The following is an 18,182-nucleotide window of genomic DNA, read 5'->3' on the forward strand; positions in this document are numbered from 1 at the left end:
GTGCATGACTATTAATCCAAAAGTTGGCAGTTCAAACCCACCCAAAGGTACTTCAAAAAACAGGCCTGGTGATCTGGTTACAAAGATCACAGCCTAGAAAGCTCTACGGAACAGTCCTACTGTGCATACACGGGGTCGCCATGAGTTGGCAACAAAGGCAACTAACAACAACAACAAGAAGTAAAACTACTGAGAGATCTGCCAGGATAGATCTAAGGTTATCCTGACCATCTTATAGGCCGCATCTTTACTGTGATTTACTCTAGACTAGGAAATGGATGGCGTTACAGCCTGGGAAGCTTTTGTGTCTTAATCCCCGGTCCTTTCAAGGGAGTGGCCATTATCTACATCACAGGAAAATGGCAGAGAACTGCTGTCTTTGGAACTGACAGCTATGATCTCAGAACCAAGGAAATTATCTTGGAAAAACTGGGGCAAATAGAAAACTGCCAGATGGTTTCAAAAGAACAAATATTGGCTCTCTTGTCAGAGCAGAAGGTGGTAAATTCTAGATACCAATGAAATTGATGTCACCCTGGCAAAATCCTAGAGTGAGTTGTTAAAGAGATGGCTGGGAGTCCTTGGAAACAAAACATGATTCCCAGAAGTCTGTGGAAAATCATGAATAACAGTGTGATCTAATGTTTTGGTCAGAATTATGGGACAGGTAGGTCTGAGGTAGGTCCCAGGGTAGATTTTAATTATATAAATGCATCTTACCAAGCTTCTTATGATTCCCTTAGATAGTGAGAAGAACCAAGATATAGAAGGCTCTAGCCTACCACGGTGAGCTTAATGTGAAGACAGAATTGCTCAAGATGGCCCTGATGGTGTCCACACCTCTGAAGGGCTGCCAGGCTCAAGGATACACACAGTCAGGGAGAAGAGGCCTCTGTCCCACTCTCTCTTGCTCTTTATTTGTCCTCTCTACATATTTTTCCTGTCTCTTCAAAGAATTACTATTTCTGCTCGTACTCTAGATTGTAAAATCAAAGAAAACTAGACCAAATACCCATCATAAATGCCTTATCAGTGGACTTTTATTCTACTCACAACTGTTTTTAATTTTAGGCTGTGGATTTCCAAATGAGAAAAACATAACTTCTTGCACTGGGCCCCACACTTTTCTTAGTTCAACCTTCTCTTTGCTTTTAGAATAAGATGCAGGTAATAGGGAGAGAATCTGCCTTATTGATGATACCAGTGAATGATAAAAATTAGTGGTGTTTATTGGGTGCTTACTATGTGCCAGTACTACATTCACAATGTTTTAATTTATTATCTTTTTTACTTCTCATCAACTCTGAGAGCTTGTTGCCAGTATCCCCATTTATACAAATGGAAAATGGAGGAATGAAAAGGGATGGTTTCCTTTTCATACACTCAAGTGCTCAGCTGGGAATTGTAGAGGCAGGATACACACCCAAGCCAGGCTCCAGGATTACCATTCCTTTCCAACACGCTGCACTGCTTACAGACCTGTGAAGACCTAGGTTTTCCAGTAAAAATGTCGGTGTGGGTATGTGTAGGGTATATAAAGAGGAAGGCCAGGAAGAGGTGGCTGAACCAGAAGAGGAGTAAAGAGGGAAGAAAGGGACAGATCAGTTTCAACTGTGAGAATGGAGAAAAAATGTTGTGACCATAGCCCAAGAGGTCATGAGCTGGGAGGACAGTGTTTGCCAGAAAGACAGGGTCAACCAGAAGCCAAAAGGGATCTGTCCAGGGCTAAAACAGGAAAGACCTTTGTGGAGGCTAAAAGGGTGGGGAAAGCAGGAAGTAGCAGGTCTTGAAGGTGAAAGGTGAAGGAGTCAGACAAATACCCACATGCCCTGGAAGGGGTGTGCAGAAGAGGGGCTGTCTGTGGTCTGAGTGGGGGTCTCACAGGGAGCCTGGTCAAAGAGCTGAGCTGTGGGCAAACCTGCCCTGAGCTGGGCACTGCCAGGCTGCACTGGCAGCTGTCTATGCTTGGTTCCCCCAAAGCAGGGGCTCTCAAGGAGTAGTCCCAGGATCAGCGGCAGCAGCATCTGAAAATGTGTTAGAAATGCAAATTCTTGTGCCCCATCCCAGACCGAATGAATTAAGGAACTCTGGGGATAGGGCCAGGATACCTGTAGTCTGAAAAGCTCTCCAGGGGATTCTGATACAGGCTTATTATTTTTTTTTTCTTTTCTTTAATTTTTATTGTGCTTTAAGTGAAAGTTTACAAATCAAGTCAGATTCTCATTTATAAACACCTTGCTATATACTCTTAATTGCTCTCCCCCTAATAAGACAGCACATTCCTTTCCTCCTCTATTTCTTTTCGTGTCCATTCGGCCAGCTTCTGACCCTCCCTGACCTCTCATCTCCCCTTTGAGAGAAGATGCCAACATAGTCTCATGTGTCTACTTGATCCAAGAAGGTCATTCTTCACCAGTATCATTGTCTATCCCATAGTCTGGTCCAATACCTGTCTGAAGAGTTAGCTTTAGGAATGGTTCCTGTCTTGGGTTAACAGAAGGTCTGGGGACCATGACCTCTGGGGTCATTCTAGTCTCAGTCAGACCATTAAATCTGGTCTTTTTATGAGAATTTGGGGTCTGCATCCTACTCCTCTCTTGCTCCCTCAGGGGTTCTGTGTTGTGCTCCCCGTCAGGGCAGTCATCAGTTGTGGCTGGACACCATCTAGCTCTTCTGGTCTCAGGCCGATGTAGTCTCTGGTTTATGTGGCCCTTTCTGTCTCTTGGGCTCATAATTACCTTGTGTCTTTGGTGTTCTTCACTCTGCTTTTTCCAGGAGGGATGAGACCAATTGATGCATCTTAGATGGCTGCTTGCTAGCGTTTAAGACCCCAGATGCCGCTCTCCAAAGTGGGATATAGAATGTTTTCTTAATAGGTTTTATTATGACAGCCTCATTTTTGAGAAATACTTGCCCTATCCTTGGGCTGGAACAAAAGTTCTTTGATCCAATTCAGGGAGCATTAACTGGGGTTCCATGGAGAACAAAGATGAATATCCCCAGACCCAGACACTCACAGTGGAGGGAGGAAAAAGGACAAGCAAACAATAGTGACAGAACACAATAGGAATCCTGAGAGGTTAAAGCACAGAGGAGGGGTGGACTATCCAATAAGCAAGGTAAGCATAGTGCTTACCTTGCTTACCAGATAATCTGTAATGCACAATTTCACATTTTTTTTAACCACATCAAAGATTCTGCTTCTAGGTATAGCTGGCATCTGTCTCTCTCCCAACCCCACAGCACCTTCCGACAGAATTGAAGTCTCTTTTCAAATTTATAATCCCTGACAGGGGCAGATAACTTGGTAAACAAGGTAAGCACGGGCTTACTTGTGCTTACTTACTAATTTGTAGTGAAAATGTCACATGGGTTTCACATGAAAGTAAGTAGACACAAGCTTTATGTGAAATCCATGTGACATTGTTCACTACAGATTAGTGAACAATGAATTATTAACTAATTCGCCCCTGGCACAGAGGACGAATGGAGCCCATAGGCAGGGTCTTTAACCATGAGGCAGCCAGAAAGGCTTCCTGGAGGAGGTGACTTATGCAATGACTTGAAGGCTGCCTACATCAGCTGCAAAGAGGATGAGAAGCCCATAAGCCAAGGGGTACAGTTCTCCCTCTTCTTGCCCTTGAAAGACAGCAACGTCAGCTACCCACACGGCTTGTAAGTGCACGTGCCTGTTTCCACTGTGGGAAAGCTGTGGATGTTCCAGAGACATCAGCGGGAAGAGCAAGTCTACAGACTTGTACAGGGAATACTGGTGACCAGCAACATCAAAACCATCAAGCTTCTTGGTCATGAAAACTAAGAAAATCTGTTTTTTGCCTAATTGGACACTAGCCACACCTACATATCATAATGCTAAAACATGATGAAATAAAGGGCCATCCAGTGGTGTGCGGGGGGATACTCACAACCAGATTTCCAGGGGGAAAAACACTGATTTCTAGTGTATGTCAATTTCCATGGTGTAAATATCTGACCACGGCCAATTTCAAACTACCAACCTGACATCGCTGAATACGGAGTTGGGAAGAGGTGCCCAGAATTGATTCTGGTAAGCCAGTCAAGTGGCCCCAGCACACCACTGGACCCAGCATATCCTGGGCCCAGCATAGGTCTCTAAAGGCAATTTTACTGGCAAGAATTCCTGGGGAGAAGTCAAAGCAGCATTCTTGGGGTGGGAGGAATCCCAAAACTAACACGAAATCTCATAAAAATAAGAGGTCAAGAGGAAGAAACATTTGGAAAGAAAGAATGAAAGAGAGGGAGGGAGGGAGGAAACCCACAAACTCTAATGGAAACCAATCTGCATACCCAGGGAAAGTTTCTGAATAAACGTTAATCTTTCCTGACATCTTTACCCATAAAATCAGCCTCTCTTTGTATTAAAAGGACAACTGTGTCCTCATTTTCCTTTCTAAACTCATCTCCCTCCCACAAACATTTTACACAGTACACATTCACTCCAGTTACCCGTCAAGGTCACAGTTCATTTCACAGGCTGAAAACAGACAAATCATTGAGATATTTTCACCCTCATCCTTTTCATCAAATAGGTCCCTGGGTGGTACAAATGGCCTGCCCTCAACTACTAACCTAAAGGTTGGTGGCTTGAACCCACCAAGAGGCACCATGGAAGAAACACCTGGCAATCTGCTTCCATAAAGATTCCTCAAACCTAAACCCACTGCCGTTGAGTCCATTCCATCACAGCAACCCTGTAGGACAGAGTAGAACAGCCCCATAAGATTTCCGAGGCTGCAGTCTTTACCTTTCTCCTGTGGAGTGGCTGGTGGGTTGGAATCGCCAACCTTTCAGTTACCAGCTGAGTGCTTAACCACTGCACCACTGGGGCTCCTTTCCATAAAGATTAGAGCCAAGAGAACCCTACTCTGTAACACATGGGGTCACCATGAGTCTGAATTGACTCCTTATGGCAATGAGTTTGGATTTTTTGCTTTTTCATCAAATGATACATGATCACAGACATCTGGTGAGAGGGCATCTGTACTGTCCTTCCAGATGTTGGTTCTCAAAACTCAGTGTGCATCAGTATTGCCTGGAGGGCTTGTTAAAACACACATTCCTGGGTCCCATCCCTGAGAGGTTCTGATTCGGCAGGTCTGGGATGAGGCCTGGGAATCTGCATTTCTAACAAGTTCCGAGGACTACACTTGGAGAACCACTTTTTTAGAAGATTTTGGATCATCGCCATCAAGTCATCCTTCTTAAGGAAACCTCTGTGCCCTCCCTTAACAGCCATTTTAACATGCAGTCAGCAAGGGGTTTTACAAGGTCCCCTTGGTCTGCCAATAACTTCCACACGTGCACATGTTTTGGGGGCAGCTATGCATCGCTTGCTCTTATTGCCAATTTTTACAGAGCAAACCGAATGCTGAGGCCTGTGGGCTGCTCAGCCAGGCACGTGGCTCTTTGTTAACAGGGTCCTAAAGACTCTGGACCTGATCTCCTGTTAGTCTCCCCACTCCAGCTTGTGGGATGGGCTGGATGAATGTACGGTGTCCCGCTTACATTTGGGGAAATTTAGGGTCCCCAGGATGACATGGTGTACCCACGCTGGACTCTGCATTTCAGCCTGAGCCTCACCCCATTTCCAGTTAGGGGCCTGGAGGCGGGAGAGGCCCATTGGTACCAAGGTCACCAGGAGGAACTGGTGGAATGGATATCCAACCCAGGTCCTCTGGTTCCTTATTTCCTTTCTACATATGCTCCTGGCCCCCTCTTGAACTGCCCTGGATGCTGTGTTTTTCAGACTCCTGCTGGTGATGAGTATAGTGTTCTGAGTACTCCGTTGCTGTCACATTTGTAAGAAGGTTACTTCCCATCACTGCTTAGAGGCAGGCAGGCCCCCAGCAGCCCTCCTCCTCACTTCTTGCTGCTCAGAACTGTTGCACCTCAAAAGCTGGGTAATAGTGTCCAGGCTTGCCTTGGGCTGCAGCGCAAGGGTGTGGCGAGTACTTGCTGTCTGGTGGGCCCCACCACCCCACCCTCTTCATAAAGGGCTACAGCCACATCTGTCTTCCTTTGGTGCCTAGAACGCAGTTGGCAGAGGTCCCCTCAGAGTGATGCCAACCCTTGTTCTCCCAGGGCCATGAGAGGACACTCAGAAATCGGTCCTCCATGTCCAAAGAGCTTCTCCGTAACACCTCAGATGCTGCGTGTACTGAAGTCCACAGCTAGAGAACTGCCTTTCCAGTACACACCAGTGAGTCTTAGAAATACATAAATAAACTCTCCCCAATGTTCCAGTGGAAGGTGGTTTGAGAATTCCTCTGCCAGTCACAATCTGGTGGCCTCATGGGTCAACATTTCTCAAATACATCCTTCAGTACTTAATGTGTAATCTTGGGCCGGGGACCTAACCTCTCTGTGCCTCAGTTTCCTCATCTGTCAAATGGGGCAATAACATTACTTACCTCCTAGGCTTACCGTAAAGATTAAATGAGCTCATGTGTATACATTTCTTTTAAGTGTGCCTGGCAGAAGGAGCCGTTGGGTTTAGCGCCAATAACGATGTTTTTCTTACTATCATGGAGGCCAAAAACTATGTTTGCCTCATTTATATCACATAGAGTTTTCTGTTATCGGTGAAGGAACACAAGCAGAATCTCTTTCCACCCAGTGGCATAGCACACACACAGCACGTTTTTACTGTAGCAAGGGGAAGGTGGGACCCACCTTCCTACCTGAGGGCTGGGGAAGAAGCGGCATGAGAGGACTAAAGGGGGGTTATGGAGTCTACCCAGGTCAAACTCCCTTTCACAAGAAAGCCACAGTTTAGCAATATCCTCATCATCAGATTGAGCAGGCAGATAAAGCCACCACTGCCCAAACAAAAGCAGAGCCGCTGCCAACTCCGTACTTACTTCCAGGACTGTCCATTGTTCAACAACAATAGCATCATAGCCCTGTATGGTCTTGCTATCTTCTGTGGAAACAGCTTCAAAGATGAATACTCCATCTGTCAAGCTATGTAAGGAATCTGTGGAGAAAAAAAAAAGGCGAGTGGAGGGGGGGTCTCTAAAGCGTCTGTGGCAGAAGCCTTACAAGCAGCAAAAATTTTCACTGCATTCATTAATAATCCCAATCAGAACATCTTTTCAGCATGTTAATTAAAGAAGGCACACACAGCCATAGAGTCTAGCCCCATCAGAATGAATGAGACTAATTTACCTTGCAGTTTTGAATAATACCCTTGATTTTATGAGCCCAAATTTCATTGTTAGCAATCACCATTTGATTTCACACGTTTACCTTCCTTTTCATGCTCCAACGTCAGGATGCTCTGGGGAGAACTTATTCAGGGTAAAGCAGGGGCATTTAGAGGCAGTTTTTAGAAGAAAACTATATTTAGGTGAGAGTTTTTTTCTTTTTTTTTTTTTTAGAGGGGGGATAGATAAAGCACCAGATCTGAGCCTGTCAGACGCAATCGAGATGTGTTGATTCTTGGGAGTTTGTAGGACGTGGGCTGCTGTACAGACAACATTTCAGGCAGCTCTTGTCAAGAGGTGGGATTTGGGGAGAGGAAATGCTCATAAATGTTTTATCACGGAAAATGCAGTCCTCTTGTCAAAGTAGCAGTTCCAAGCTCTGTACAATTCAACAAATGTATATTAAACCTATAGCATGATTCAATAACTGTCTTAGGCAATGAAGGTGAAAAGAAGAACGGAACAGGGTCCCTGCGCCTGCAGAAGACACATTAAGGAAGGCATGTTTTGCCCTCCTTTTGTTAATAACTGCTTGATGCCCGAGATTCACTTAGACAGGAGACTGTGGGAAAGGGGACCGGACTTAGAGGCAGGTGATTTGGGTCCATGCTCTATCCCGAAAAGAGACATGACCCTTTTCAAGGGCTTGATTTCTTATCTGTGAAATGGGGCTGTGGACAGAAGATTCCCTCCTTATCCTTGTATTCTATTCTATGAATCGCTGCTCAATTATAAAAAAACCAAAAAAATCCAAACACATTGCCATTGAGTTGATTCGGACTCAAAGCGACCCTATAAGACGGAGTAGAACTGCCCTATAGGGTTTCCAAGGAGCACCTGGTGGATTCAAACTGCTGATCTTTTGGTTAGCAGCTATAGCTCCTAACAACTATGCCACCAGAGTTTCCCAATTACACAAAGCACGTTTAAATAATATACTATTTTTGTTTTAAAAGGTTAATTTATGTAATAATGTAACCTGTTTTTGCAGGGAGGGAAGAGAGACAAAGTTAGAAAGTCCTGCGAATCATGCTGGAGTTCCTGGAATTGCTTGAATTTCCCAGAAGTCACAAAGGAAAAGAATGATAAAAACAAAAACCCAGTGCCGTCGAGTCAATTCTGACTCATAGCGACCCTATGGGACGGAGTAGAACTGTCCCATGGAGTTTCCAAGGAGCGCCCGGTGGATTTGAACTGCCGACCCCTTGGTTAGCAGCTGTAGCACTTAACCACTACGGCACCAGGGTTTCCAAAAGAATGATAGATGTGAATATATAACAACCTTTAGCTTCTGTCTTCCAACAGACCCCATAAACAAAATTAAAAGGCAATCAGTAAAATGAAAGAATCACATGAAAGAAACACATAAATAAAAGGCTAAGCTTAATATTCTCTCTATATAAAAAGCTTTTACAAATCAATAGTTAAAAATACTAGAACACCATTAGAAATGGGCAAAGGACATGAATTGGCAATTAATTAATATTCTCTCTCTCTTACATACACACACCCATACATACACACCCCTTCACGGTAGCCAGTAAACATATAAAAAAATGCTCACTCTTTCTTTTGCTTATTAAATTGACAAATTTTGAAAAGAAACTGCTCAGTGGTGGTAGGAGTACTATGATCTGGGATAGTTTAAACTGTATAAGGGAATTTTAACTGTATAATCTTTCTAGAAAGCAATTTGACAATGTCTCAAGGGGCTGAAGAAGCCCAAAAGGTCGGCAGTTTGAATCCACCAGGTGCCCCCTTAGAAACCCTAAGGGGCAGTTTTACTTTGTCCTGTAGGGTCGCTATGAGTTGAAATCGACTTGACGACTTTTTTTTTTTTTAAGGACCTGAAACACAAAAGTCCATCCTCTCTAACCCAGAAATCTACCTCTTTTTAGTCCCTCCTGAGGTAGTAGCCACCCATGCCATCAAATATTTATCTGCAAACATTACTTACAAAATTACTTTAAAAGTATGATCTGAAAGTTCAACAATTCAAATATTCAAACATAGAAAAACCATTAAATATATTAGAATTCCATACAATTAAATATCATGTACTCCCTAAAAAATTATGGGAATTTAATGATACAGATAAGTGTTTTGGATACAATATTCTGGAGAAAAAACCAGAACACAAAAACTACAGTATTAGCTGTACGTAAATTTTTATGTTAATAAGGGTTAAACAAACAACCCTAAGGAAACACACAAAGTGTTAACAACAGTTATGAGTGATGGAATTAAGTATAATTTGAATTTTCTTTTTTATCCCTTCCTACAGGGTTTTTATTTTATTTATTTATTTTTTTACAGGGTTCATTCAAGAGTCAATAAAGGCATAATATAATAGACAATACAGATGAAAAAGAATTTTCTTTTTCTCTCCTCTACATGGCTCTTGAAGGCAGAACTAGAATCAAAGAGTTTTATAAACTATAAGGACAAACATTCAGTATAATATAAATAAAATCTCCCTTAGGCTAGCCTAAAAAATGGAAGATAGGGTCTCAGAAGAGTGAGTTTTGTGTTACTGGAAGCACTCACGCTCACACTGAATAGCCCTTCACCACTCACTCATGAATTCCAGCACCTACCAGCTACCAGTTGCCATTCAGTCAACTCTGACTCACAGTGATCCCATGTGTGTCAGAGTGGAAATGAGCTCAATAGGGCTTTTGATGCCTGATATTTTGGAAGTAGATCACCAGGCCTTTCTTCCAAGGTGCCTCTGGGTGGACTCGAGCCTCCAATCTTCTGATTATCGCTGACTGGTTAACCATTTACACCACCAAGGACTCCTTCCAATACCGACTGGCCACCTATTATGTGCCAAGTACTCTTGTGGTCACTGGAAATCTAAGAGGCAGCAAAACAAAGTCCTTGACCCGATGGAGCTCAACTTACATTGGGGGAGACAATGGAGGTGGAGGCTTTGGTAGCTATTTTTGAAAGGGCAATCAGGATAGGTCTCCCCAACTTTAAGGAGAGGCATAAATGAAGTAAGCAGACAAGCCATATAGATCTGTAGGTTTTGAAAGTTCCAAGCAGAGGGGACAGCTGGCATAGAAATACAGAGTGAACGAGGGGTAGCCAAGGGCCAGATGACTAGCAGAATCATGAGAGAAGAAAGTCAAGAATAAGATGACTGTTGGGGAGACCAGCCAACTAGGGGCTTGTCCATGAGACTTGCTTTAGCCAATGGAATGCTAGCAGGTGTGATGCAAGCAGAACCTTGAAATGCACTCTTGTGACTGAACTTCATCTCTTATGACTCTGCCACCAATCTGAGGACATGTCCCAGCTAGCCAGTTGGTTCCAGGAAGATGAAAGACATGTGCAGCAGAGCTGCCCCAGTGGAGCCTAGCTTAGATCAGCTGACTGGCGGATACATGCATGAGCCTGGAGGAGATCAGCAGAGCTGCCTCCACAGAGCTGCCCCAGCCAGCCTGCAAACCTATGAGAATAAATGATTACTGCTGTAAGCCAATGACTTCTGGAGTAACTTGTTACACAGCCATTATTGTACAATAACTGACTGATACAAAACCTGACCTAGACTTAAGAAATATGAGGCCAGTTCACCTCACTTACCTGGAGGATATTCTTGGTTATTCCAGAATCATAGAGGCCTGACTGTGGCTGTAAGGGTAATATCTGGAACACATTAGCCTTATCCTGATATTATCCCAACCTGATAAGATAATGCTCCATTGCCAGTAAGGTCCCTGTAGGTAAACCAATACCATGCTCCAGTTTCTAGTTTTCTATTCTAAGTGTCCATTATAGAACAGCCTCAGCAAGTCTTAAGCTTGCCTTTCTTATTTGCTTTGCTAAAACGTTTCCTCCCAGTGTTTGCTCAATGGCCTTAGAAGAAATTTTACATAGGTGCCAGAGAAAAAAGAGAAGTTTTCTTTATCTGAACCCCATTACAAGTGTCTTGGGGTCCCAGACAAGCACGGGCCATTATCCAGTTCCCTTGCAAAGCTCTGGGTAGCACAGGCTCAGCTGCAGCCCCTCCCACAGTAGGGATGCCCTACAGAGCGACTTTCAGTAAAACTTCCCTAAATCCTGACCTGGGGATGGTTGGGACCAGAAGACGCTCCATAATCCCTCAGGATTGTATCAACAGAGTACAAATTTCCTCAAGGCTCCTACAAAAAACTACCCAATTAGCAAAGCCACTTCCTATAAAAAATAGTCCAATCTAATTTGTTAAAAGGGGAACAGTAACATTTCTTTTCTTTTTTAATCCCCCCAAAGTAGACCAAATTCGCTAATGACTTGTCATGGTGTGCGCCTTTCCTACAAGTGGGCTTCCAACATTTTCCTCAGTGGAAAACCTCCAAGCCACTTAAATGCACCTACCATATGCCATAAGCACTAGAGTGGCTAATTCAACATAAAGTAGAAACATGACTGTTGACAGAACTGGGCAAAGATGGGAAATTATGTATCCTTGTAGGCCACTGTCCTCACCCAGCTAAGAGGTCATTTTAGGGTGAAGATATCAAAAGAAGGTTCTAGAAATGCATCTCTGCTCAAAATGTAGCCCCCCTTTCTCTATGAGGCAAGAAGGTTCTTGATTACAATGGCATTTAGCCTGCCAACAGAACTGTAAAGCAGAGTTGAGGTCCAGAGGGGAAAAGAGACACTTGGGACCACCTGGAGCCCAACAAGACTCTCCTTCCCAGCCCACACCTGGCTTCTTCTTCTTCCTCCTGAGTTACAGGCCGGGGAGGAGGGCTTGTGGTCAGTGGGGAGAGGCACAGGTATCTTCCTTCTAGACTCTCAGTTGTTGCTCTTCTATTCTGAATCCAGAGTGCTGATTCACCTACTTATGGACGAAGGAAGTTCAGAATGGCTGTCAGAATTTGGTCATCTGTTACAGCAAAAAAGTCAATGAACCACAGAGAGCAGACAGCTGGGCTTTTAAAGATCCCCTTGTTTTGACGGCCTGGTCCATTCCCTGTCTCCTCATTACCTTCACGGCTCAGTCTCACTGTAATGCACGCCGAGCTGGGTATAAATAGGACTATGTTAGAGTGAAGGCTCCTGACGTAAAAAGGTTAAATCGCCCTCCATCTGTGGGAAACATTCCATTATCACTGCATTTTTCATTAAGGTAAAGATGCTTCCCTACTGTGCACAACAAAAAGCAATTTGCCCTGGTATTGTATAAATATTTGATGCCCGTCTTTTGGCAAAAGGCCACCTTAACATTCCAAGCTTACGATTTACAAGAAGGATGTGAGAAGAGAAGATTTGCCCTATCATCCCGAGAGGTAAATTCTCTGAGGCAATGCTTCCCTGCAGCCTCTGAGATGCTATGACTGCCTATCACACTAACCCTCAGGCTCACCCCAGGTTGTTTCTTCTCCAGCGTCTAGCATGAAATGAACACACCATGACAAATGGTCAAGTATTTGGCCTACTTCTGTGGGATTGAAAAAAAAAAAAACTGTTACTATTCTTAACAAACTAGATTGGACTAAATTGCCCGCACAGGTAGCTGGCATAATCAATTTCCTTGGCTCTCTGATGGCCCCTTTTCCCCTTCAGAGGCTACTACCTCGATTCCAGGAATGGCCCGAGCCACGTGCAAAACCGTAATTGCACACGTTGTCATACCGACGTATAATTCCACTGCAAATGTAATCACTGTTCAGCGGATTCTGGATAATGGCGCCATATTGCCTCAAATCACGCTGCAGCTAATTCACTGGCATTATCAAAGGAGCAAGCAAGCCTGCTGCCTTCTCTTACCTCTCTAGCCCTCATTGCTGCTCACAGCCTTCATTACTTCCTACATTATCAATTTGAAGTGAACGATCTAGTGATGATATGACCACTCTTCAGTTATAGGAAGGGTTGGCCTTCAAGTTTCAATCCCATTTAACTGATCAGATGGGAAGAAAGACTACAATTGAGAACGCTGGCTGGATGGGACCCACTTTGTCAGCCACAGTTCACGGTTTCTTTTTTAGTTCTTCCCCCAGTTCTGCAAGGGTTATCATTCCTTCTTTGAGGGTAAAAAAAGAGAGGTTACAGAAGTTAAATAATTTGTCCATGTTCATGCAGAATGCAAAGGCCAAACTAGAACCAAAAGTTGGTTTGACTCCAAAGCCTACACTCTTCCAACAAATAAAAGTTTATTGAGCAACTACTACAGATGAGCCAGACCTTGTTCCCAGGTGCTGGGCTAGGTGATGAACAAACAGATAAGGTCTCTACACCCAAGGAGCTGATGTTCTCTGACCACTGCACTGTCTACTCTCTGCCTTGATATTCTGGGTGAAATCTCAATGGGGTCCAGGTGGCCCCAGGGCTCCTGTTTGAGACCAAATCTGTGCAGATGCCATGCCTTATTCTATGGAGGAATAAAAATCAAAATTTGCTTGCAGATGGATTAACTGTATATCAAGTCAATGGAATTGTATACAGCAATGAGAATAATGTAATCACAAATAAAAATGTGGCTGAATCTCACAAACACAATGAGTGAAAGAAGCTGGACCCCAAAAGTCCACACTCCATTCATATAAAGTTCAAAAACGAATCTGTGGTGTTCAAAGTCAGGACTGTGGCCGCCCCTGGGGGGCTGTGACTGAAAGGAAGCAGGACAAAGAAGGCCCCTATGGGACTAACATCACGACCCTATAGGGTTGCTATGAGTCGGAATCGACTTGACGGCAGCAGGTTTGGGTTTTTGGTTTTTTTAAGGAGACTAACATTTTCTGTTCTTGATCTGGGCACTGGCTACATGGCTGTGTTCACCTTGTGAGAATCCACGGAGCTGTAGCCTCATGAGTCGTAGAATATTCTATGTGTGTGCTATACTGCAATAAAAAGTTTACTTCAGAACGTGCTGAAAACGCATTTAGTGGTATAAGTGAAATGAAGAGACTTTTCTGAAACAGAAGCCACGCCTGTAACTACGAGGGTAAATATTCCTGGAGACGGGTGGTGTCTCGTCAGAACCCACCAGGAACTCCTTCATTCCCCTGCCCTGTCCAGCCCTCCCCCACTTCCAGCTCCTTAGTCTCCCCAGTCTGCAGGTCCATGGTGGTGCACTTCCCAACACCTACTTCTCCTCCCATCCTCCATTCATATAAAGTTCAAAAACGAATCTGTGGTGTTCAAAGTCAGGACTGTGGCCGCCCCTGGGGGGCTGTGACTGAAAGGAAGCAGGACAAAGAAGGCCCCTGTCCAGAAACCTTTATTGGTTACCTACTGTATACAGGGTATGATGACACTGGGACCTGAAGAAGTACAGGGCACAGGACCTACCCAGGGTGCTTACGAGTATATTTGTATAAAATACGTGTTCCTACATGCATTTTATTTGATTGTTACATGTTTTTTAGGTACGTTTGGGAACATTGGCACTGGGTTTTTTTTGGGAACATTAGGTAACATGGGATATACCAGGCACCAAAAAGGGTGGTACAAATACAAGTGTCACTTGGATTTAGATGAGGATTGAGACATCAGGGAGGATCTCAAGGAAGACTGAGTCCCTTGAAAAAGTGCAGGAATGGAGAGACACCTAATTATTATGTGTCTACTGATGAGGTCCAACATGGAGAACAAACATCACCTGTAATGTATCCTAGTCATCAGTGCTTAACTGATCAGGGCTTTAGAACCCACTTCCAGCTCATAGGAAATACAGAGGCAAGAGAAACACCATGAGAAGTGATTCCACAGGTTCAGAATGCGGGGCATTCTGTAGGATAACAGGCTGGTCTGTGTCATAAAGGACTTGTCCAGGCAAAAAGCAAAGTGATGGATATGGGGACCATGTGTGGTGGATGCTGTGGGCTGGACTCTGGACTGGACCAGCTATAAAAGACATTTTTGAAACAATTGAAGATATCTGAATATGGACTGGATAAAGATGATATTAAGGAGTTACTAATTTGGTTAAGTATGAAAATGCCTCTTTTTAAAAAGGTAGGAATTATATGAATAAAGCAGAAGGGCTGGGTGTGGGCACAGGCAAAGAGGGTTTATGCTCAGCACTGGTGGGGGAGACGGAGAAGGAGGCCTGAATAGGGGAGGAGGTTGGGGGCTGCGGTAGGAAGGACTGAAAGAGGGGGAAGGCCCGCAGGTGAGGAGAGGGCAGGAGGACAGAGCAGGACACAGCAGGACAGCGAGGGTGAGGGCAGTAGGGCAGGGCAGAACAGGGTTGGGACAGGGAGGGTGAGGGCAGGAGGGCAGAGCAGGACAGGGCCAGCACAGGGAGGGTGAGGGCAGGAGGGCAGAGCAAGACAAGGCCAGGACAGGGGAGGGCGAGGGCAGGAAGACAGGAGGGCAAAGCAGGACAGGGCCGGGACAGGGAGGGTGAGGGCAGGAGGGCAGATCAGGACAGGGCTGGGACAGTGAAAGGTGAGGGTGAGGGCGAGGGCAGGAGGACAGAAGGGCAGAGCAGAGCAGGACCAGGACAGGGAAGGACGAGGGCAGGAGGGCAGAGCAGAACAGGACCAGGACAGGGAGGGAGAAGGCAAGAGGGCAGAGCCAGATACGGGAGGGCAGGGGCAGGACCAGGGCAGGGCAAGGGCAGGCAGGGGCAGCAGCAGAGGGTGGTGATAACAGCAGGGATTCTACAGGCCCAGAAGCACCCTAGCTGGGTCCTCAGATAGCAGGCACTCAGCTCCAGCTCACCCCTACCCCTGTCCCACTGTCTCAACAGCCAGCTCAGCAGAGGGGCTTCCCTCCTGGCTTTTCCCACCTTCTCAGCACAGACACTGGCCTTCTTCTCATCTGCTGGGGTGTCTACTCTGCTGTCTGGCTCCTGGACTTGTCTCTACTCCTGGTTGGCTATCTTGGTCCTGCCACCTCCCCAGGGGTAACATTGGAGCCCCACCCCCATCCCCTTCACAGGTCACCCAAGGTCCTGTTAGGGACCTCAATGGGGACCTCAATCTCTCACCAACATAGACACCCCTTTCTTCTCCTTTCTTGTCCTCCTCACCTTCCTTTTACTACCCACACCCTCCTTTCATCCTATTGCTTTCTTGCCACTTACTAGCTGGTAACCTTAGCAAGGACTTAACCTCTCTGTGCCTCAGCTTCCTCAGCTGTAACACAGGGTTAACAGCAGTCCCTACTGCCCTGGGCTGTTGTAAGGATTAAATGAGTTTAGACATTGAGTTGCTTGGGCCAGCACCAACTCCTGGTAACTGCTACATGTCCACTGTCATCATTTCGCTTCTCCTTTGTGTCTTCAGCTTGCCAGGACCCAAGGGCAAAGCCTCCCTCAGCCCAAGACACTTGGCCACGCTAGGGTTTAATAAATGATCCCAGGGCAAAGGAGCCCTGGAAACCATGAGCAGAAGTCCAAACTTGGGAACTGTACAAGTCTTTCTATGTCCTGGGGTGTAAAGCCTTGAAAACAGAAGTGGATGTCTTATCTGGATAATTGGGGCTAAAACATTACCTTGTTTATGGGACAAAGTTCTCAGGAGTTTTATGACTGTGGAAAATATTCCAAAGTACTATTCTCCATTCAAGAGCCATTATTGGTGTTTTTTCCAGATGGCAAACAGCTTTAAGGTGTACTTCTAACTCTGCCAGGTTTATCTGCAAGGACACTAATTATCTCATTAGAAGTAGCTTCCTTTTATGATTATGATTAGCCTTCTTTCTTTTTTTTTAAATTCTAGGAAAAGTACATACGCATAAAACGCCCAACCCACCAAGCATTATCCCCAAGTTACACTCTCCCTCCTATCAGAAACACATAGGGCGAGAAAAAAAAAATTAAAATTACCGACTTGTGTCATATGTCAACCCCATGCATGTCAGAGTAGAACTGTGCTCCACAGGGTTTTTACTGCATGATTTTTCAGAAGTAGATCACCAGGCCCTTCTTCTGAGGTGTGGCTGGGCGGACTTGAACCCCCAACCTTTTGGTTAGCAGCCAAGCATGTTAACGGCTTACACCACCCAGCGGCTCCTTGTTAAAATTAGAGTGAGTTTAAAATAATTTTGTTCAGGGGATTTTGCGGCCTTCTCTGAGATGCAGGTGTGTAGCTGGGGTGGAACTCTAGACGTGGGTGGCCGGCTGAGAAAAGAGGTGTCACAGCCTCGTGTGGAAGATGTCACAGCTGCACCTGTCAGGGGGAATTTCATGTTCTATCTTCAGGCCGGGAAGGCTTAATTTAACACAACTAAAGCCAAGGAAGGATATGACAGCATTTCAAACACTCAACCGTAATCTGAAGAAAAAAATGGTATAAATTATTTGTGTTTTTGGAGTCAAGGCTGGAGAGTGGGGAGACGGAAGTGGAGGAGATAACTCAGCCTTAGTTGCCAAAGTCATAACGGTTGTTGTGCGCCATCGAACGACCTTATAGAACAGAGAAGGACTGCCCCATAGGGTTTCCAAGACTGTAATCTTCACAGAAGCAGATGACCATGTCTCTTCTCCTGAAGAGCAACTGGTGGGCTGGAACCACCAGCCTTTCGGTTAGCAGCCACATAACTATTGTGCCACCAGGGCTCCTTGCCATAATGGTTAGCAAGACAATAAATGCCTTTCCCTGACATGATAGAGCAGTGGAGGCAAACAGCAGACTTCCCCTTCGACGTCCTAGTTCTCCTAAGGGGGGAAATTACCAGTGGCCACCTGTGTAGCTGCTGACACCAGCGTCACCCTGCACATCTTTAAGACTTTAGTAACACTAACCATCAGCTTCAAAGGGAGAAATGTAAAACTATGCACAGCCACAGAAAGCCCCTATGCGTGCTCCACAAGGGGCAGAAAAAGAGTCACCGTTGCCACCACCCAAAGTGGGCAACTGGGGATCCCTACAGGATTCGGAGAGGCAAAGGCTTCCTCCCTCCCTGGCCTCTTCTTCGCCGACCAGTCAGGCTATAGCACCTGCCCCAGTCACGTACCACCACTGGTGTTGATGGTACATCCCAAAC

General features: G+C 45.3%; 1 protein-coding gene across 4 annotated transcripts in view; it reads right to left on the reverse strand.

The window, feature by feature from the left end:
* Window positions 1-18,182, reverse strand: part of RFTN1 (raftlin, lipid raft linker 1) — a 238,501-nt gene that overhangs the window by 43,885 nt on the left and 176,434 nt on the right. For all 4 annotated transcript variants that reach the window (XM_023554948.2, XM_023554946.2, XM_003415792.4 and 1 more), the window contains one exon: window positions 6,903-7,018. In XM_023554948.2, coding sequence (XP_023410716.1) covers window positions 6,903-7,018 — 116 coding nt within the window. The remainder of the gene's footprint in view (window positions 1-6,902; window positions 7,019-18,182) is intronic.

The sequence above is a fragment of the Loxodonta africana genome, chromosome 27, assembly GCF_030014295.1.
Source record: "Loxodonta africana isolate mLoxAfr1 chromosome 27, mLoxAfr1.hap2, whole genome shotgun sequence".
NCBI classification, from domain to species: domain Eukaryota; kingdom Metazoa; phylum Chordata; class Mammalia; order Proboscidea; family Elephantidae; genus Loxodonta; species Loxodonta africana.